This window comes from Triticum dicoccoides, chromosome 1B (genome assembly GCF_002162155.2).
Source record: "Triticum dicoccoides isolate Atlit2015 ecotype Zavitan chromosome 1B, WEW_v2.0, whole genome shotgun sequence".
NCBI lineage: Eukaryota > Viridiplantae > Streptophyta > Magnoliopsida > Poales > Poaceae > Triticum > Triticum dicoccoides.
Window position 1 is genome coordinate 532,471,283 of NC_041381.1, and position 22,013 is coordinate 532,493,295.

The 22,013-nt window shown below is 46.0% G+C and overlaps 1 protein-coding gene across 2 annotated transcripts in view; it reads right to left on the minus strand.

The window, feature by feature from the left end:
• Positions 1-4,579: 4,579 nt before the first annotated feature.
• The window catches only part of LOC119347576 (tyrosine-protein kinase JAK2-like), a 134,009-nt gene continuing 116,575 nt past the window's right edge, over positions 4,580-22,013 (minus strand). For both annotated transcript variants that reach the window (XM_037616208.1, XM_037616207.1), the window contains exons 9-21: positions 11,847-12,007; positions 11,503-11,764; positions 10,388-10,610; positions 10,128-10,278; positions 9,434-10,024; positions 9,141-9,202; positions 9,013-9,067; positions 8,889-8,925; positions 8,430-8,761; positions 8,148-8,279; positions 7,879-8,039; positions 6,415-6,483; positions 4,580-4,810 (exon numbers count right to left, since the gene is read on the minus strand). In XM_037616208.1, the coding sequence (XP_037472105.1) occupies positions 4,756-4,810; positions 6,415-6,483; positions 7,879-8,039; positions 8,148-8,279; positions 8,430-8,761; positions 8,889-8,925; positions 9,013-9,067; positions 9,141-9,202; positions 9,434-10,024; positions 10,128-10,278; positions 10,388-10,610; positions 11,503-11,764; positions 11,847-12,007 (2,291 nt within the window). In that variant the 3' untranslated portion in view covers positions 4,580-4,755. The remainder of the gene's footprint in view (positions 4,811-6,414; positions 6,484-7,878; positions 8,040-8,147; positions 8,280-8,429; positions 8,762-8,888; positions 8,926-9,012; positions 9,068-9,140; positions 9,203-9,433; positions 10,025-10,127; positions 10,279-10,387; positions 10,611-11,502; positions 11,765-11,846; positions 12,008-22,013) is intronic.

Here is a 22,013-nt window from a genome sequence, read left to right on the forward strand (position 1 = left end):
TTGCTGGATCAAGAGCCGGCACTGTCAAGTGGTATGTTTCGGGTAAATGAGTTTACCCTCTTCATCTTTCTTCATGTGGATGTGGCACGGCAAATCCAACACGTCATTTCCTTCCTTGTCCTTCACCTTCTTAGGGTTCCAAGACCCCTTGGGCTTCCCTTTAAACTTTCCTTGAGTCACGGCCAAGGCTTCTCCAGGAGCAGCTGGCTCGGCTTTCCGCTTCTGCTTCCGACTGGAGTTCCCTCCTCCGGTTTCGTGGGCGACTGACTTGTGCTTGCCACTCCGGAGCCGATCCTCTTCTTCACCATTGGCATACTTGGTGGCTATCTCCATCATTCGACTCAGAGACATGTCTCCGGTTCGACCGAACTTCAGGTTTAGCTCTCTGTACTTAACGCCTTCCTTGAAGGCACGGACTGCCTGGTGATCAGACACATTCTCTACCGTGTGATGCAATGTGATCCATCTCTGGATGTAATCTCTCAAAGTCTCATTCGACTTCTGCACACAAGATTGCAGCTCTGTCAGTCCTGCTGGTCGCTTGCAAGTTCCTTCAAAATTTCTGACAAACACTCGGGCAAGATCTTCCCAGGTGTAAATGCTGCTGGGTGCTAACTGATTCAACCATGCTCTGGCCGAGCCCTCCAACATAAGAGGCAGGTGTTTCATGGCCACCTCATCATTGCCGCCTCCAATCTGAACAGCCACTCGGTAGTCTTCAAGCCAAGTATCAGGCTTGGACTCACCAGTGAATTTACTGACTCCAGTCACCAACCTGAAGTTGGAAGGAATCACCGCGGCCCTGATGGCTCCGCTGAAACACTCTGGCCATGAGACGTGCACTCTGCTGCTGGTGGGTACATCTCTGTCGTGACCTTCTCGGTGAGCTCTGTTCCTGTCGACCAAACCTTGAACGATAATGGATCTCGCATCAAAGCCTGGTTCCCTGGGGTCGACCAGAATCCTTCGCCCAACACTATGATGGCTTCTATCATCCTGTTGTCGAGGCGCGTACGATCCACCCCTTGGGGAAGGGGTGCGCACTCGACGTCGATCATCGCGATCGATTCGGTGATCATACTGCTCACGGTTCTTGTACTGATCACGCGGGTCTCCACGCTCCTCACGCCTCGGGGGCGATCTGGGGCTATGGTCCGACTGGACTGTATTTGCAGCTACGGATCTGCTGTGAATCCTATTCCGCGACTGCGATACAGCTGAATTTTGATCTTCGGCTGCCCGGAGTAAATCTCTGATATGTAACAGGCCTCTGCCAGCCTCTAACTGAGAAGGCTGAATTGACTCTGCTATACGGGCTGCAGCTGCTAAATTCTGAATCGAAGTTTGATATACCTGAGTCGGTTGTGGAAAGAGTTAACATCGACTGCATTCCGGAACCCGTTGCCGCGCACGCTCGTCGAGTGATCGTTGAAGGTTCTCCAGTCGAGTGCACTCAGCCAAGTTGGCCAAGCGCGTGTCCTCTAAGGCACGAGCCTCGGGGGTTTCTCCAACGATGGGAGTGTGAAGCGCATCCATGTTCCAGCGGTGAAGTTCTTCCCTTCACAGCGAAGTGAGGGGCTCGGGGAGATAATCTTCATGGGCATGCGATGGATCGCCTCCGCCGTCGCCTCCGTCGGCGCCGAGAAAACCGGGAGGACCGCGTGGTCCATCGACCATTAGGAGCTCTGCCGCTGGATCACTGCTGTCGCACTCGGATGCAGTCTCTGTGGAGCCAGTCGACAAGTCGAACAAGCCGTAGAGAGATTCGTCGGGCTCGATTGCCGTGACTTGGGGGGTGGCCGACTGGCGAGCCACCGCGTGTCTCACCCACCGCTGAAGCCTCGACCGACCGGAGCGCTTGCGCCGGTGGGAAACAGGGTGGGAGGACGACACAAGGACCGACCGATATTGGGTCGACGGTTGCCGCATGAGGACGCCGCAGACGCACGCGCGAAAGTGCGTCGCTCCGCGGACTGGGAGCGCGTCGATGTCGAGCGGAGCCTGTTGAAGCCAACCAGAGTCGTCGGCGACGAATGTGAGCGCGTCGAGACGGATCTCGCGGCCCTCAACCAAAACTCCGCCTGAAACCATGATGAAGGAGATCGGGAAAAATCGCAACTTCTCCAATAAGTCGCTAAGACACCTGCCCCACGATGGGCGCCAACTGTCGTGGTTCTAAGTCTGACAGTAGTGTAGGAGGGTAGGAATGGAGAGGCAAGATCCTAGCTATGGAGTAGTTGTATACGCAAGGGGTTTACGAGTTCAGGCCCTTCTCGGAGGAAGTAACAACCCTACGTCTCGGAGCCCGGAGGCGGTCGACTGGATTATATGCGTATGAGTTACAGGGGTGCGAACCCTTTACACTGTGGAGGGGGGTGGCTTATATAGAGTCCGTCAGACCCCTCCGGCCCTCAGTTATGCAGGGTTTAAGATACATTAAGATCGGGCGTTACTGGTAATGCTACAAATAAAGTGCTATGATGACCATAAAAGCCACTTAATGACCGACCGTTGGCGTGCAGAGTAACCTTAGGTCTCCTGGCTGTCGAGTGGATGGCTTCATGGTCGAGTGTCTTTGAGTCCGTCGAGTAGAACATTTTCGGGTAGACTGAAAGGTGATTTCTTCTAAATATGTCCTTGGGGAGGGTATCTTGGTCAGGTCCATGACCCTACCCTAAGTACATAGCTTCATCAGGGCTCGATGGAGCTAGGGAGGGATGATACCTAGAGGATCTCTAGCCCCTCAACCAAAACACTTAACTCCCTAATTTTTTTCTCAAATTGCCTAAAAGGTAATAAAATATCCCTTTTCTCCTATTTTCCCATTTATGCACTCAAATTGATCATTAAAATTTTCATTGTCAAGATGAAGATGTAGTGAGAAATGTATTTCAACGACTCTTCATTGGAGGAGGAAGAAAAATATGATGATTTCGTGATGGCGGCGGTCACATCATTGGAGAGGAAGATGGGAGGAGACCAAGACTTGCTTCTCAGTTCAGCCAAATTTGCTTTCGTTAAGATAGTGCAGAGGGTCATGTCAATCTTTTCAAGGATTACTTTTGTGCCAAATCCAGTGTATTAGGAGAATATTGATACCGGTGATTTGAAATGCACAATGATGTCTTCATTACCATGCACAAGCTATTGAGAAGTATGATCCTTGGTTCACACCAAGAAGGAATGCAACGGGAGAAATCATTGCAAGTCCATTGGTTAAGTGTACCACGAAAGTTCGAGTGCTTGCATATTGAGTTGCGTCTGACTACATCGATGAGTACATCCCCATTAAGGAAGATACAACCCTCGAGTGTGTGAATATATTCACACAAGTGATCGAGATCTTTGAACCAGAGTACTTGAGGGAACCCACTGATGAACACACAATGAGGCTAATGGCACAAAGTGAAGAGAGAGGATGGCAGGGATGCTGGCACAAAGTGAAGAGAGAGGATGGCAGGAATGCTTGGATCCATTGGACATGGAAATTTTGTCATGTGGCATGGTCAATTCAGAAAGTCATTTCTCAAGCCAGTTGCATCAGAGGATTTATGGATTTGGTATTTCTATTTCGGATTGCCTGGATCACACAATGACCTCAGTGTTCTGCATATATCTCTATTCGTAAGACTAGCTGTCGGCCAAGCTGCACCATGCAACCACGTTATCAATGGTCACAGGTACAACATGAGTTACCACCTTGCTGATGGCCTCTATTCTCTATGTGCCAAATTTATGAAGACAATTCAATGTCCGGACGACAACAAGAAATCTCACTTTACAAAGTGCCAAGAATACGCGAGAAAGGATGTTGAGAGAGCTTTTGGTGTGCTTAAAAAAATGCTTCGCAATTGTCCATGGCTCTGTTGAGTATTGAAAGTTGAAATCTTAAGATACTATGGCAGATCATAACAACATGTATTCTCTTGAACAACATGATCATCAAGGATGAGAGAGAAGAGTGGGAGAACTAACGATACATCTCTAATGGTGATCTTGTGGAGTAATCAACCAAACATGATTCAGATATTCCTCGCAGCCCATTGATGGATCGAGAACCAAGCTCATCACCAACTCTAGGATGATCTTGTTGACCACTTGTGGGCACTTCACGACAATTGATTGTTGTGCTTTTATCATGTTTTATTGGATTATTACTTCATTTGAATTATATGGTGTGTTTGAATTTGAAGGTTTAAATTTAAAAACATTGAGTTTGAAATTTCATTAAAATATGTACATTAGATTTATTAAGTTTTGAATTAATATGTTGTGCAAATTTAAGTTGGATGAAGTTTTGTACACAAAAAGATGAAAGAAATAGCAAAGACAAATTTATAGGGAGTTAGTTTCAGGGGAAGGGCTAGGTGCAACACGTTGGAGGGGTCGTTTGGGAAGTTATGTTTTTGGGGAAGGGCAACAGATGCTCTTAGGCCAGTTCGGTGGTATGGTAGTTTGGTTGTAAATGAACACAGTGGAGTGAATTTCAGGCAATCTCTCCGCATTCAAGAAAAGGAAATTTCATTTCAGCAGGTAACCACAACCTTTGAGATCGTTGTTCTATAAAAATGACCCTTCATATAGTTGACCGAGAGAGCGGCATCTAAGGAGATCCCCTGTTTAAGAGGAACTCCATAATATGACAAACAAATATATATGTGGAAATTCTTAAGGTTTGATTACAATAAGAGTTTTGCTTTCCCTCAATTTTCTCTAGAGTCATTCTTCCTACCTGGCCAACGATTGGTTCTTGATTTAAATCACGTTAACTTCCATCAGTGCCATTCCTTGGTCACATCCGACCACAATGCTACACAAAACAATATATTTATCATTACAAATTCCATGTTGCCAAAAATAAATAGAAATGGCAATGCAACGTTTTTCTCAAGTAAACTATTGATGGACATACTGTATAATACCTCTGTCCCTAAATTCTTGTCTTAGATTTGTCTAGATACGGATGCATCTAGACACGTTTTAGTGTTAGATATATCCGTATCTACATAAATTTAAGACAAGCTTTTTTGGACGGAGGTAATAGAAGATGCCACCCAAATAGTTGTTCTCATGACTCATGGAGTGATTTTGTCAATATAAAAACTTAGTTAGTTCCATCGATAGTCAGAAAGTGAAGAGTTCAGTAGAGTGCTTATGAAAGGCCATAATGTTCATGGTTAAATGGAATGGAACATCTGAAGCAAGTTTCGTTCAGTTCACAATATTTAAACCAGAAAGATAGTCAACGGCAAGCACCGTAGTTAATTTGGAAAAAAGATGTACATCTGACTGCATCAAAATTAAATGAAAATAGTATAGTAACATGCCCAATTGCTCAACTGGAAACAATCTTTTTTATACAATTATACTTCTATGATTGAGAATACAAGTATATATTACTGTATTGTCGATGTATGTGACACATAAGACATCAAACCTAAGATTTGGTCCTTGATAGGCCAGGGGTACAACCACCTCAACTAGCCACCCAATCTATATCGGAATTAAAAGGAGAGCTACAAATTGACCTTGTCTCTATCACCTTATTTCTTGGTGTTATAGCTATTTATCGTGCTAAATAATATATTTTTAGAGAACAGAGAATATCTAAGGTGCAGAAAATCCAATCAGCTGTATCATAACTACGCATGGCTTGGATCTCATACACACGGTAGTATGTATTTTAGACCCGATATACATATATATTCGTCCACTGATAAATCAATATGCATCACTATTCGCAAAATAAATAAATAATATGCATCACCGGAACTAAGTCTTTGCATGAGCATAACCAAAAAGAGAAGTTATATTTTTTACAACAGGGCACATGAGCATATGGGTTCCAATTATGTGCAATTAAAATCATATTTTTATTAACAATTTATGAAAAAATCCAAAAGAATATTATGACATAGCAATACTATCTTGGTGAAACGGTTCTGATAAATTGAAGTCATCAAGTTGTGTTTCACACATACAACTATATATATTGCATAATTGGAAAGCATGCATAAACCGACTAATCAGAGAGTTTGAAGGAACATAATTTCTCCTACAAGTCACTAAGTAAAACTATCACAACTCTTTAATAGTAACTTCTTCAAACTACGTTTCCATTTTTTTTACAACCATTCATGTCCACACGTTTTATTTTAGAACTTCTAATACTCATGCAGACAGTGGCGTAGCCAGCCCAATACGCTAGGGTGGTCCATTGATAGAAACATTTACATAAGATTATTTATTTTTAAAGAATTTTTTTACTGCACCATATACGAGCTATGGAGAAATTCCAGGGTGGTCCATGGACCACCCTGGCCACCCCCTAGCTACGCCACTGCATGTAGACTCACATGTTGGTGACCAATGTTCTACTAACTGAAATAAAAGATGACATAGAAAGTTTCTTACCTTGTTAAGCCTTTTAGGTATCCAAGAGCATTGACAACACCGAGATTTAATCCAATGATGTTCTCAAGCCTGCAGTATCAGTAGGCCGTCCATCGTCAACTTCAACAAAAAATGTTAAAAATAACTTCAAATCCTATGAATTTGATTTCAGGCGCTCTATGAAACACTTCATTTCGCAAACTGCGCAATGCACTTTTCGACTACGGAGTTTTGCCGGCAAGTATGAAGAATATTTGGACCACAACATGCATAGCTCCTTTGATCATGATAAGAGGTAGTTGAGATTGGTTGCCCTAGCAGCAGCAAGGACAATTTGGAAAACAAGAAACAACACTTGTTTTAGTGTTACGGGACAGCTCGACGGTAATGCAACTTCTGTAAATATTCAAATCTTTAATGCACCACACGGATGGCCACTAGTGGAGTTTTGGTACTAGAAATAAGACAAGGCATGTACTTATAAAGTAAGTAAATAAGTAAGGGGAGGCTAACATTGATTGCTTGATGATGAACTAGGTTGTAATTTTGATGATCAGTTAGCAAATGATATGCAATTAGTGCTACTCCCTCCATCTAGGTGTGTAAGTCATCTTACGAAAATCAAATAATCCTAAAACACTCAGGCGCGGTGCATTAACTTCTACTCCCTCCGTCCTTTAAAGAGTGTACTTCCAACTTTTTTGGAAAGTCAAACTTTTTTATATTTGACCGTGTTTATATAATAATACACCAACATTTATGCCATCAAATTAGTAGCATTAGATTCATGATAAAATATACTTTCATCATATACCTATTTGATTTCACAAACATTGATATATTTTTGCACAAACTCGGTCAAACTTTGAAATAGTTTGACCCTCCAACAAAGTTGAAAGTACACTCTTTAAAGGACGGAGGGAGTACCTCGTTTTTTGTTTCTTCACATATCAATCAATAATAGACGAGGGATGCACATGCTTTTAATGACTTGAGACTATCAAACACGACATGCAGTGAGTAGTTCATTGCATGCAATGCTATTAATTAGCAAATAAACATTAAGGTCTCTCGTTTTTCCCTCCTCCTTGGTCACGGTGCACAACCTAAGATGACTTACTCACATAGACGAAGGGAGTACTAATCAAGGAAAATACATGCTTAAGGGGGACGGCTGCACAACCCAGATTGGAGGTCAACTAACAATCTTAAGACTTCATGACTTATGGGACAATTTAGTTTCAGACACGGGCTTTTGTTTCTCTGGTTTGGTGTTAAAAATCTCTGAATGTCTTGATTTTTATTTGTTGCTCCGAACTTTGTACTGTTAGTTTCCTGTATCGAAATTGGAGTGGAAACCCTCTTTCTAGGCAATAGTCACTTCGGTGCGTCCATCAATTCTTTTTTGGAGAAACGGGCCAATTAAAAGTTAATCTATACAGTAGCATCTAACTGTAATATTCTACATAAGTAGAAAGGAAGTACCTGTATGTACTGCTATGAGACATCCAATTCCAGACTCGCACGGTCCCATCAAGCGAACCAGTAACTAGTACCCGAAGTTCTGGGTGCCAACAAAGAGCACTGATACCCTTTTCATGTCCTTGGAGCGTATGGACGCAATCGTCTGTCTCTAGGTCCCAGATCTTATTGAATAAGAAAGTGAAACAACACATTAGTATTGACACATATGCATTGTTCTGTTTTTTTTTGGCGGGTAATGCATTGTTCTGTTAAGAAGCCATATGTGGTACCTTCGCGGCACCACCTGAAGACCCAGAAATCAAAAACTGCTGAAAATACCGTGGGTGGTAATGAACAGAGAGCAGACCATCCGGATGCCCATCCCATGTGGTGTTGCACGTTGCAGAGTGAATATCCCAGATCTATAAATTGCAAGCATCGGCTCAAAATAAAGAATACCAAATTTGCAGGCATTTGGCAGTGCAGTCCAAGGCCCAAAGAACATATATTTCAATCAAGAGCTGTGTATAACTTTTTTTTTATCAGATTCAACAATAGAGGGAAAATAAAACCTTGATTGTGTGATCCAAGGAAGCACTCGCGAAGCTTTCGCTGTTCCTCGGGTTAAACATCACTTGCGTGACTCTGTCGTTGTGCCCCTCAAAAGTTCGAGTACACTGCCATTCGTTGGTCCAGTCCCAAAGCTTAATCTTGTGGTCATCAGACGTTGACAACACAAATGAATGAGTTGAATTCACTGCCAAATACACGATGCGATGACTATCATGAGCTTCTTCAATCAGTTCGACATCTTCCATCGTGTTATAATCGTACACATAGATGCACCCGTCGCCGCTGCCAACCACAAACCATCCCTCTCGTTCAACAAATTTTGCAGAATATACTGCAATGAGTGAGATAATATCAGAACTGTAGTTCTTGAAGGTGATCACTGCCCTGGTTTGAAGTCTAAAAGTTCATGACGAGACCAAGTTATTTGAAAGAAAGGTGAATAGTGTTAGGAAGCGTGCCTGGCTCTCTAGTGACTTCAGTGCAGTTCACCTCTGCCTGCACAAGAAGAACATTATTTGATCAGTTCTAAATGCTCAGTCCACGGTCTGCACACTATACTAACCACGGAGGATGACAACATACCTGAGTTTGGTAGTTCCAAATGCAAACATGACCCCTCTTGTTGCTTGTCAATATCCTGCATTTGATGATGGGAAATAGAAAATCAGACCGGAAATCATCGACTGCCTCACGAATTAGCAAGCACTCACCATGGTTCTGTTGGATGGACATCTACAGACAACACCTCCCGGTAATTAGGACCGTCTATAATCTAACCCCCAAAAAACAAACGAAGTTAGAGAATTTTATGACAGTCAAGCACTCCTGCTGTAAAGAAATATAAGAGCGTTTAGATCACTAAAGTAATGATCTAAACGCTCTTATATTTCTTTACGGAGGGAGTAGAAAGAAACAGAAAAAGGAAAATCACTACCCTGGAACACACTAAAAAACTAAGACAGTGCAAATATTAGATATTTACTTTGGTCTCAACTGAACTCACCTGATCGTTAGAGATAGCTTCAGCTGGTGATTCGCAAGCAACAGGAACTTTCTCCTTTTTCACCTCATCATCACCGATGGAGTCAAGGAACATGGCCACGGAAGCTGGGTCGACACTGTGGAGGTCCTCATGGTGTGCAATACTGCTTTGTAGTATCAAACAATCGTCGCTCCTCGACGCTGGCGACTTCTTCTGTTCGTGCATTATCATAGTGAGAATGTAGGTGCACTTTGGCGGGACAACGCCACACAATGGCAGCTTTGTTAGGTACCTCCTTGGGAATTTGGTTTCAAGCCTGAAGGCAATACGATCATCTCTGTTGTTTACTAGGTAAAGCGAGCTGGAGGTCAACCTCTTTGGCCCAATAGGAAAGTTTATCCGCTGGGGTTGCAGGCAGAGAACGTTATTGGAGTCTATCTGCGAAAGTCTGTTGAGCGTGTCCATAATTTTTTCTATGGATGGTCTCTTGCGCCGATCAATCTCCACACACTCTAGTCCAATGTCGATGCATGCTTTTATTTGCTCGAGGCAATCTGGACCTAATGACCCGTACTCTGACGCTATGCGCCAAAAGTTCCAATTATCACGTACCTACATACAAAGTTGGAATTATGATCCATTGAGGCAATATAAAACAAATGTAACATAAGTTCCTAAATTGCATTTCATATCATCAAGTCAAGTTTTTCCTTACATTTTTAATGAACTCCCTTGCAGACGGTTCGTTTTGCTTGGGAATATTTTTCTCTCCTGTGCTGGTCTCCATGATGAGTACGCCTAAACTGTAAATGTCTGACATGGTGGAGATTTCGCCTCTGTATAGATACTCCGGAGCTATGTATCCACTGAATACCATCAACATTAAGAGCATTATAAGCATTGCCAGAGAGGTTAAAGTGCAATTTACTTCATAATAAACGAACAATATCTTATCACAGTTTGTGATTGACTTACTATGATCCCACAACATTTTTTGTATTCATCCGTGTTTGTTCTTGACCGAAGAGTCTCGAGAGACCAAAATCCGCAATTTTCGGCCTCACGTAATTATCCAACCATATGTTTTCTGGCTTGAGATCCATATGAATAATTGGAATACTATGTAGAAAGAGTAAACCCTTGCAAACCCCTTTAATTATTTTGAATCGCGTCTGCCAGTCCATTTTCTTGGGTACTTCTGACAAAGTAAAACAATAAATTGTTTAAGCACTCTAAGATCATTACATCCAATAGTATTGGTTTCATTGAATCCTAACAACAAAAGATTTATTGGCAGATGTGAATTTTGAGTTAAATATTAGCATAATTACAAATATCTTTATACGAGTTAAAACTCCTCCAAGCCATAGACTTGAGATTGATGTAGATGACATATCTCTTTATACTAATACTGTCTTAGAACAGTTCTTACACGGCCTCATGGCCCAGTTCACTCAAAAGCTCGAGCTTTTAAAGAAAAATAAGTAAAATGTACACAACTAACACTTTCGTGTCATAGCTCGTGGAAAACCACCACTTTATAAAATGTGACATTTTGCACCAAACCGAAGAATTGACCGTGGCAAAAAAACACTATGAAAAATGGTAAGTGTTTTGCTAACGTCACTAATCGGCTGGACCCGCCAGACAAGCTGAGTTGGCAAAAAAACTGCCATGAAGACAAGTCAAACGTGCCTACATGGCAGTTTTTTTGCCAACTCAGCCTGTCCGGCGGGTCCGGCTGATCAGCAAAACACTTAGCATTATTCATCAGTGTTTTTCTGCCGCTGTCAATTCTTCGGTTTGATCCAAAATGTCCTACTTTGTTAAGTGGTGGTTTTCCGTGAGTTGACACGAAAGTGATGATTCTGTGCATTTTACTCAAGAAAAATGGACAATCTATTTCGACAAAAAATAACTATACTGGATTTCCCCTGCTAATAGTTTGCAATTTTTCCTGTTTGGTCATTCTATACTAGTAATTGATAAAGGAGTATATATAACAAGCCTGCCCAAACTCCAATTAATAGTATAAACATTACATGAACTAAACTAGAAACACAAAATATGCTGGATAGTGTATTGCATACCAAAAAGATTCCTCTGAAGGCTTCCTTTAGGTAAATATTCATAGCAGAGTAAACCTTCATAGACGTCTGCAGCAATATATCTTCCATTGTGAATCATCACTTTCTTTTGTCCTTCATAGCAACAGCCAACCAAGGGGAGCACATTTTCATTTTTGAGGGCCATAAGATTTTGAACCTCGTTATTAAACGTTCTGTCACGTGCCACTGGCGAATTTTCCGCAAGTATCTTCACGGCAATCACTTCGCCATCTTCTAGAATTCCCTGTTTCACCACATATTGGATCTATATTGGCATCCTTTTCCAGCATCCTTTGAAAAGAGAAACTGGTAAGGTAAAGTCATACCTTATAAACTGTTCCGAATGCACCAGTGCGAAGTCTTCGCTCCTCAGAGAACTGATCCGTAATATTCCTCAATAGTTGCAGTGGCAACTCATTCCGTTGTGCACTCGCAGCGCCGGTCTTGCCACCATCGGTTTTACCACGGCTGAAGCCAGCGGCCATTTCTGATGATCAAAACGGTTAAAATGTCTGCTTTCTTTCAAAGATGTCAGTGGTCAATACGTAACAATGATGTGAAAATTTGACGTCTCTTTTATGCGGAGTGTCTTATTCTGAGCGTCCTATACTGTAAGGTACGACTACAAGCAAGGTACGCGTCATCCATTGACGAACGCTCACAAACATTACAGGGCTGAGCACGTGAATGGAACTGCGAGAGACAAATATGAAATTTTTCAGGGGCAAATATGAATTTAAAAATCTCGCAAAAGTCATCTGCGTGTACCAGCAAAAAAATGTAAAGGTAGCGTCAGGGCATGTAGAACGATGTACAGCCAACTGTCTAGAAAGGGTTACAGCTAGGATCACGCCCCCGACTCACCCTTCCCGCGTAACTCCCGCAGGCGACCGGGGGAAACCCTAGCGCCGCGGGCCCATGACCCTCCTCCCTCCTCTCCTTCGGCGTGGCGTGCCTTCGGGCAAAGCCCGGTCGGTGTTGGTGGTGGCGGCGGTGGGACCCTCTCTCTGCTCTGCTGACCAGATTGTCACGGGTGCTATTCTCGGCGGTTGGCGGCGGGGCACGACAACGCATGCTCGGGCTGCGATGGTGGCTCCCATGCATGCCGCATGCCCGCTGTGTCCCCTGGTGGCCGCTCGGGGCGCACCCGAGGTGGCTGCATGCCTCGATCTGGTGCGGCCAGATCTGGCCGCCGGCGACCCTGGTGGCGCGGGGCTGCCCTCCGGCGGCAATTGTTGGCCCTGCTCGGGGCTCCCCTCCGGTGGCTGGTGCTGCCCATGGCTGGGGTTCTCCGGTGTGCTAGTGGCGGTCTGGGGGTGCACGAGTCGCGAGCGTCGGCGCGGCATGACACTTGTTGCTTGGCGGCGGGGTGCGGGTGGCGGTGAGTGCCTTCCCTCTCCAAGGAACGAGCCAACGGCGAGCTCATCGCGGTGGATATGGCTTAGATTCGTGCTCGGGCAGACTGGATTTGGGCCCGAGGCGGATCGGAGCTCTTGCTCCGGGTAGGTGAGGTGGGGTTCGGTCCGGGGTGTGCTCGCAGGTGGTGCTTTTGCTCTCCTCGTGGGTGCGGTGGTCGATGATGTTGGTCGCGATACCGTTGCGTTGGTGAACTGATTGGCGCCGGTGACCATTGGCATAGCATCATGTGAGCTCGCCTGGCCATGGGCTCGGGGTTGGCTTGCCGACGGTCGTCGGCAGTCTAAGAGTCGTGCCCCCCACTCCACCGAACATTTGCTGGGGACGCAAGTGTCGGTGCCTCCTACTGTAGAGGGGCCTACCTAGACTAGGGGACTGATGCTGGGCTAGGATTAGATAGAGTGTCGTCTCTCTTCCTACTGTGAGCGGCGGCCCCGGATGGCGGTCCGCATGGTTGCTCTTCGGCGGGCATCATTGTAGTTGTGGTGACTCACCTCTAGGGTTGTGTGACATGTAGCTCAAACGTGCCCTCTTTGTTGGAGGGGCAGCGTCCTGATCTGGATTTGGGGTTCTGATATTGTTGCGCTCCTCCTAGCGGCCTCGTGGTTGCATGGGTGAGTTGCCGAGCGAAAGCTCCTTGCCTTGGCGCCAACGATGGCGACACCCGTGGGTGCCATATACTTCTTGAAGACGTCATTGTGATTCTTCTCTCTGTGTCAGGGCTCCGCGTGAAGACCTTTGTCCGGTGTGGACTCTGGAGCGGCGACACTATGTGCGTAGCAAAAACGGCAACTGCTGCGAACCAATCTGTGGTTGGATGGTTAGAAGGACAATGATATCCCCTGCCACCAGAGTTCAAGTCCTATATTTGACATTGGTGCTAGCATTTTCATGGATTCATTTTAGGCCTTCCAGCGATGTGCGTTTAGTGGGAGAAGTCGTTTCCGTCGACTACGAAGGCGTCTGTGACGACTTCGTCAATCTCAAGATGATGTGACGATTCAGTCTCTTAAAAATGCTCATAAAGATAGGATGTGTGCGCGTGAGTTTATAGAGATTAGTGTATGCTCATGTATGCGAGCAACTTCAGTTGTAGTGTGTTAAAAGAAAAAGGCAACTGCCCCTTTTGTAGACAGCTGGAGCAGTGTGGTTGGCCGGAGGCTGATGAGATTTAGCTTCGTAGACTAATTAACACATTTTCCTAATTTTAGGGTGTTACAAGTAGTAAGAAGGACTGTCTATTGTATGGTCTACGGGTGACATGGAGGATCGCTGCAGACAACAACCGTCTCAACTAATGTACACGACCTCGGTGGCCATTTCTGATGATCAAAGGCTCAAAGCTGTTAAAATGTCAACGCACCTTCCTTTTGAGATGTAACGAGTGCTCGTGCGAAGGGCAGCCAAGGCGGACGGTCAAAAAGAAATTGACCAATCAGACCCTCACTTAGTTTCTATACATCCGGACTGACTGGCACCTTTCAAATCGGGATCAAATGTAAGGACAATATGAGGGCGTCCGAACGCAACGGGCACCCCGTTTCATGTCATAGCGGTCCACTGCAGCCACCCGTAGCTCCTTCCTCTCTATCTCTCCGCCACGTGCGTTGGAGAGGAGCTTGCCTGAGCTGGTCGTGTCGCTCCACCCAAATTTTAGTCCAACCTCGCCGCATGAGGGGGGCGCCGACCGGCTTAAATAGCCGCACTGGCGTATCCGACAAACTTCTCTGTTATTGTATAGGTCGATCAAATCTTATTGTGTGAATGAGGTAGCTTGACACTCAATTGTATTTCATCAACTGATGATTGCTCATGAAGTGTCAAGTTCATCTCATTTATGTACGTTGATAACTCTACTACATGATAGAGATTTTTATTTTGTGATTCAAAAAGAGTCGTGCAAACATCAATATTCCGTGTGTTAGAGATATACCATGATTATGAATCTTCTCCATGATAAGCAGAGAAGATTCATAATGACCTTCTTAACAAAGGATGCAATAATGACTGAAGCTTATCATTTCAGGACGACCTAGCTATTTAAGCCATCAAGTAGATCCTCACGCAGCAAGGTGGGACTAAAAACATCTGAAATCCACCAGCCCAATACAGATGTAAAAATCTTAAGTATGAATAATTTATTCGGTGTTTTTTGACAGCCCCAACGACATGATACGCACATGATGATCGACATACATGTTCTTTTGCATGTATCAGCTGTTTTGAGAATAGGATTTGTGATTGCAAATGATAAAATTTGAGCCCGCCCAATCACTTCCGCAGACGCGTCCGTAGACGTTTGAGGACCCAAATTTACAGGTTCTAGCTGTAGATGCCCTAAGATCTCGATCTGACATTTCTCTAGGAGCACCGATCACGAGAGGATGAGGGAAGCAGACCCAAGGGACGCCTCCAGTGAGGTCCTCCGTTTCAAAATACTTTTAAGTTTGCTTTTTTTACATTAGAGCATGTACAGTCGAACCCTTTATACTGTCTCATGTCGAAATCAGTGACCGGTCAAAAAATCTCGACCCAACCACACCCCTCTCCTGGCACTATATGTCCGAGCTGACGGACACCCTTCATAGTTAGCTTATATCGTTTTTTTCAACACGTCAGCTTATATCTGAGGTGGATATAGTGAGGCACAGATGTGTCCGCCACATCGGATCTAGCCCACGACGACCCATCCTGACCACAAATATTAACCCCACCCTATCCACATCAAGGATTGGGCCATTTGTTACACTCTTTCACTTTTTATTATTGTCCATCTTTATTTTTGAAACGGAGGCAAAAGTTTTGCCTCATCTCATTAATAAAGAACAAGAGAATTGCCCGGTTAATTAGCGGAAAACCGGTCGAAAACCGTATTGTCCATCTTTAGAGTTCAATAGGGACAAACCCTTACGACGCCAGGGTCGAACCGCATGACATCCACACGCATTCAACATCACACAACTAAGACCTTGGCCTAGGTTACCGTTAGACCCAATGATTCACCTTTTTGGGAGGGGCTGATGAGAACGAAAGCAACTTTCTTTCATAGAACTAAATTCATCATTGAAAACGGTAATTCGACGAGATTCTGGGAGGATACATGGTTAGGGGAGACGCCTTTAGACATTCAATATTCGTCTCTATATAACATTGTACAGCGTAAGGGGTCTTACGTTGCTACAATATTATAGCCCAACCCTCTAAATATTCAATTCCGGAGATCTTTAGTAGGGGCTCGATGGGACGCATGGCTACATCCCGTCAGAAGGTTGATGGATGTTCACCTTTCTGATGAGGCTGATAGTATTTACCGGAGATTAACTATGAATGCATCTTCTCAGTGAATCAATATATTTGGACCTAGTTGATTCCGGCCCGATTTTGAAATCGATACATATTTGGAAGATTAAGGTCCTGTTAAGAATCAAAGTCTTCATGTGGTTTTTTCACAAGGAGGTGATTCTGACTAAGGATAACTTGACAAAACATAATTGAGAGGGTAGTCAAAGGTGTAGCTTTTGTGATCAAGGTGAAACCATCAAACACCTCTTTCTCGATTGTCCGTTGGCCAAACTATTATGGCGTTCAGTTCATATAGCCTTTATATCACCCCTCCAAATAGTATTCACACGTTATTTGGGACGTGGCTAAATGGAGTAGAGACAAATATTGTGAGACTATACGCAAATGATGCAATCCTCTTCGCAAATCCGATTGCTGAAGAGATTGAGGCCCTAATGAGCATACTCCACAATTTCGGGGAAGCAACTGGGATGAAGATAAACCTCCACAAATCAACTGCGACCCCAATTCGCTGTGAGGATATTGACATGACTGAGGTCCTACGGAGCTTCGGAGAGCAAACAAAGCTTTTCCCCATAAGCTACCTTGGGCTGCCAATGACACCCTCGAGGATTAGGATGGTGCACCTTCAGTTTGTGATCGACCGCATCCGAGCACGGCTGGCGGGCTGGAAACAGAAGCTGCTGACCATTGCTGGGCGACGGGTTCTTGTACGTACAGTTCTGACGGCCCTACCGACCTTCACCCTCACTGCCCTGCGGGTTCCAAAAAAGCTTCTCAGGGAGATCGACAAGTCTAGAAGACGATTCCTCTGGGCCCATGATGAAGAGGTGACTGGGGGCAAATGCAAAGTGAGTTGGGCAAAGGTGTGCTCCCCAGTAGACCGCGGTGGTCTCGGCGTTCTTGATCTCCACAAATTCAGCAGAGCACTCCGACTCAGATGGGTATGGCACACATGGAAGAATCCTCAACGCGCTTGGGTGGGCATGGAGATGCCCTATGATGACACTGACCGTGCCCTTTTCAACGCAGCTACCTCGATCACGCTTGGCAATGGCGAGCGTGCCAGCTTCTGGACCTGGCCTTGGATAAATGGCCTGCCACTAAGGACTGCTATCCCAAGGTTGTTCAAGCACTCTCGCAGGAAGGCACGATCAGTAAAAGCGGCCCTAACTGCCAATACATGGATCAACGATCTCGCTCATGGTGATGCTACTCCTTTGTTGCATGATTTTCTATCCATGGCAAGGATGATCGCTGGAGCCGGGGACAACCTAAACCCTGAGATCGAAGATGACATCCGATGGAAGTGGTCAGCCAACGGTGCTTATTCTGCTGCATCAGCCTAACAAGCCCAATTTCAGGGAAGACAGAAAACCCGCATGAAAAGCCTGATATGGGACTCCTGGGCTCCTGGCAAGCTGAAGATTTTCTGTTGGCTCCTCCACCTAAACAGGTTGTGGTGCAACGATAGACTACAACAACGGGGCTGGAGCAATGACTATTTCTATCCTCTCTGCCTCGGGAGCTTGGAGTGTTCGGTGCACCTGTTCTGGCACTGCCCAATCGCCAAGAAGGTGTGGGAAGATGTCGCCACCTGGGTTGACTGCCGAGCGGCGAACCCGGCCACTTGGAGGCACCTCGACTGTTGGAACTTTGTCCTCAGGATCGATCACATCAAATCAGGACAAACACGCGCACACGAAAACTGATAGCCAAGAGCTCTTGTCGTGCCTTTTGATTCTCTTATAATAAACTCACGCCAACCCTGTGTATATATATATATACACACAGCCGGTAAGGACCATGGCTAGCTAACCTTGCCGGAAACTGAAACACACTTGGACTCTGCTACGTACTACTACGCCTACATGACACGGACTCTACTTCCAAGACGACTCCAACCTAGACTACTCCTAGTCTCACCTAAACTAATCACCGGCCACATTGATCACTGGTGTCCTAACCAGACACGACCTAGGCAACTCGTACATGCACAATCTAATACAAACCTAACAATCAAGATTATGCTAACAATCTTCCCTTAATTTTGACTTGTCACCTTCCTCGTGCTTCTCCCGATATTGACTTGTTGTAGATCCGCGTCCTGACGATCCTCCTCAACGTATGATCCAGACTCCCAGTCACACTGCCAGGCAACACCATCGGTCATCCCTAACGCAATACACGCCGACTAACTTGTGGAGTACACCGTCCACCCATAGCCTTATGTAGAGACAGGTCCTCATTGAAGAGGCTCCCCTTCACTGGTCAACGTCCCACTATACGCTTGAGCTTGATCTCCACTTCACGGTCCGCCCTTGGTGCTACACCACACCAGACAGCTCTTCGACCGTGACACGCTTCATCTTCAACTGATTCTCACAGAGACGAGCACTTGGACATGACGATGACGACTCACTGACACGACGACAACCAGTCGCGCAAACACGCACGACTGCTCAACTCATCTATCTCCCGCGGGTGACGATCTTGACGGGATCTCGCACCGCACCTTGGCGCCACCGCTCCCATCAACGATCACCTTCCACCGCCCTGCCGACGACAGCCTGCCGTCTCCCTCCATGTCGCTCCGCAGAACGACGATCGCTTGATCCTCCTCGTCGCTGCACCACCCAGCGACTTCATCGCCCGCTCCTCCTCGTCGCTGCACCACCCAGCGACCATATCGCCCGCCCCGAGGCGCTAGTCGGGTCGCCACCCCGGGGCAAGCGCGGCTTCAAATCGACCTTGCTCTGATACCAATTATTGGAACTTTGTCCTCAGGATCGATCACATCAAATCAGGACGAACACGTGCACACGAAAATTGATAGCCAAGGGCTCTTGTCGTGCCCTTTGATTCTCTTTATTTTCTGTTTTCTCGCACCGGTGTTTATAATAAACTCACGCCAACCCTGTGGATATATATATGCACTTGGCCGTGAGTTTTGTAACCGTGGCAAGAAAAGGAGAAAATAAAAAGAGGAATTTTTAGGGTACGAGACGTACCCTTGGCTATCAGTTTTTCTGTCGCGTGTGTTCGTGATTTGATATGATCGATCTTATGGGCGAGTTCCAACATCGACAAGGTAACTGACATCGTTGAAGCGATCGTTGCTGCAACGTCTGGAGATGACCGGAAGGGAATCAAGCCTATCATTATGTTGATGCTCTGGCAGCTATGGCTTGAGCGCAACAATTGCATTTTTTTAGCTAATAAGCACGCGCTGGTCAGCGACGTGGTGGCCTTAAGCTACCGAGCCATTGAGCTATGGCGCCAGGCAGGAGCACACTGCCTAGAGCTGCCTTTTGCTGAGCCCCCAGCAGGAATTGGCTAATGTAATTTTCAGTTTTTCTGGACTATGCGATCCTAGGATCTACCTCATGTATTTGCTCTTCCCGTTGCTTTCTGCTTAATATATAAACACCAGTAACGCTGGATCTTTCAAAAAAAAGACAAATATTGTGAGACATATTCGAATAGGAGTATGTGCACACTTTGAGCTATATGAAACTGTAGAAATGATACAATTTTTAACAGACAAACCCGTATAATTTTTTTGTAGGTTATCTACAAGGCCACTCCAGGGGCAGCCTCAGCTAGCTCCGGCCATGCAGCGGGTTTCGGCCCGGCCGCCGGACCTCCACGCTCTGGCGCTCCGGCTAGACAGCAACCGGTCATGTTCCAGCCACAGGCTGGGGTTGCTCAGTTCTCCGTGCCTTATGCCTTCCATGCTGGTCAACCTTCGGGCCTACGCCGACACATCGAAAGCCGAAAAAGAAGGGACGCCGCAAGCCGCCCGCTGCCCCTGCTCCTGCTTCGGCCGCTCAGAGCATCTCCAACAGTCGTGCCAAAAGACGTGTGCTCGCGATAAACTGGCATTTTAGCGTGCGCGGGACGTTTTCGCGCGCTCCAGTAGAGGTGGGAAACTAGCGCGCGCGGGAAATGATTATGCGCATGCGGGAAAAGGCGGCAGCTCGCGCGCTAGATTTGGCGCACCGCGTCCGGCGCGCCTATAAAATTGTAGCGCCCTCTACCGCTCTCTCGTCGCTCCCTCTACCGCTTTCTCTCCTCGCCGCTGACACGCCACCATGCCGCCTCGCCGCCGGGGAACCGCGGCGCCCGCGTGCGTCCGGCCGGCACCTACTCTGCCGAGATTCGGTTGGGCGGCATGCGCCTCGGTCTCGGAACCTTCGACACCGCCCAGGATGGCGCCCGTGCGTACGACGCTGCCACTACTAGAAAAACCCCTACTAATGACGCACCTAGTATGGCCATTAATGGCGCATCTGTGGTGCGCCATTAACAGCACGCCATTAGTAATTTTTACGGTATACTAATGGCGCACCGCGGGTGCGCCATTAGTATAGGCCAGGGTGCGCCATTAGTATGCCTCCCAGGGGCCATGTATATCCAGGTGCTTTGGCATACTAATGGCGCACCACCACTGGATGCGCCATTAGTAACCATGGCATATTAATGGCGCACTTACCAGTGATGCGCCATTAGTATGCTTTGTCATACTAATGGCGCACTGTCATGTGATGCGCCATTAGTATGAATATTAGGTTTTTTTTATTTTTTTATTTTCTGTTTTTTGCACAAGTTACAAAATGTATAATTTGACAAAATATAGACAACACACATCAACAACAGATTCATCGAATACAATAGAAGATTAGTCTTTGAATACAATTCATCATATTAGTCTCCGAATACAATTCATCATATTAGTCTCCGAATTGAAAAGACCGAACAAAGATAGAACATTATATTACAAGTCTCGAGACCGCGAGTAGCGAGTTTGTCTTCACATTACAAGTCGATATCGATCATCTAAACTACCATCACATAGAAGAGAGCTGCGGTCATCACGATGAGCATCATCACGATGAAACTCGTCTTCATCCGGTTCCTCCAACGCTCCCTCCCCTCTCCCGGTAGATAGAGGGCGTATCTAGATTCGGCCTCGGCCCTAGTGGTGTACCCTTTGTAACTGTTACCGCTGAATCGGTGAACCTGTCTCCGACACTCCTCCCAGTCATCGTAGACCCCGGGAACCTTACCCTTGTACACGACATACGTCGGCATCGCTATGCACTAGCCAAACGAAACGTTAGTACCAATTCACAGACAATACATAAGCAATATATAATTATGCAACAGAACGATCGGAAGAGAAAAGCAAGACATTAATAGCATCGATTACATCTAAGTTGAACGACTCTCGAAACCAAAGAGACATACTACAAGTTCATTAAAGTTTAATTACAACATGAGCCAATCGATGTTTCAAAACTAGACACAGCATCACTGCTTTCGACTCGACTCAAGGGACCGAAGCGTGGATGAAGCCGCCGTCTATCGTGGGAGTCATGAAATAACGGTCGTTGTCAGCCTGCATTTGTAGCATTGTGTCGATGTCACTGTTGGACGGTTGATTTCTGAGGTAGAACTGCCCCGAGGTACGAAGGACATCTTGATGGATGATTTTCGCAAACTCCGACTGGATGCGAAAGAATTCTTGTCGGAGGTCCGCGTCCTGGATTGCCGACACGCTCGCGGCCCAATCTTTGAGTTTACTCGGTAGCAGAAGTTGACGATGGTCCCATACGATCGCCTGCATGTGATGGATGGCGTAGTAGGCACCCTTCTGACCGCCAGGCGGCTGCTTGACGTAGCAGAACGTCGTATTGTGGGAGAACACGTGCTTGCCGTACTTACGAATAGGCCTGGTGAAGGTGCCTCCAGATTTGGCGTAACCGGGGAGA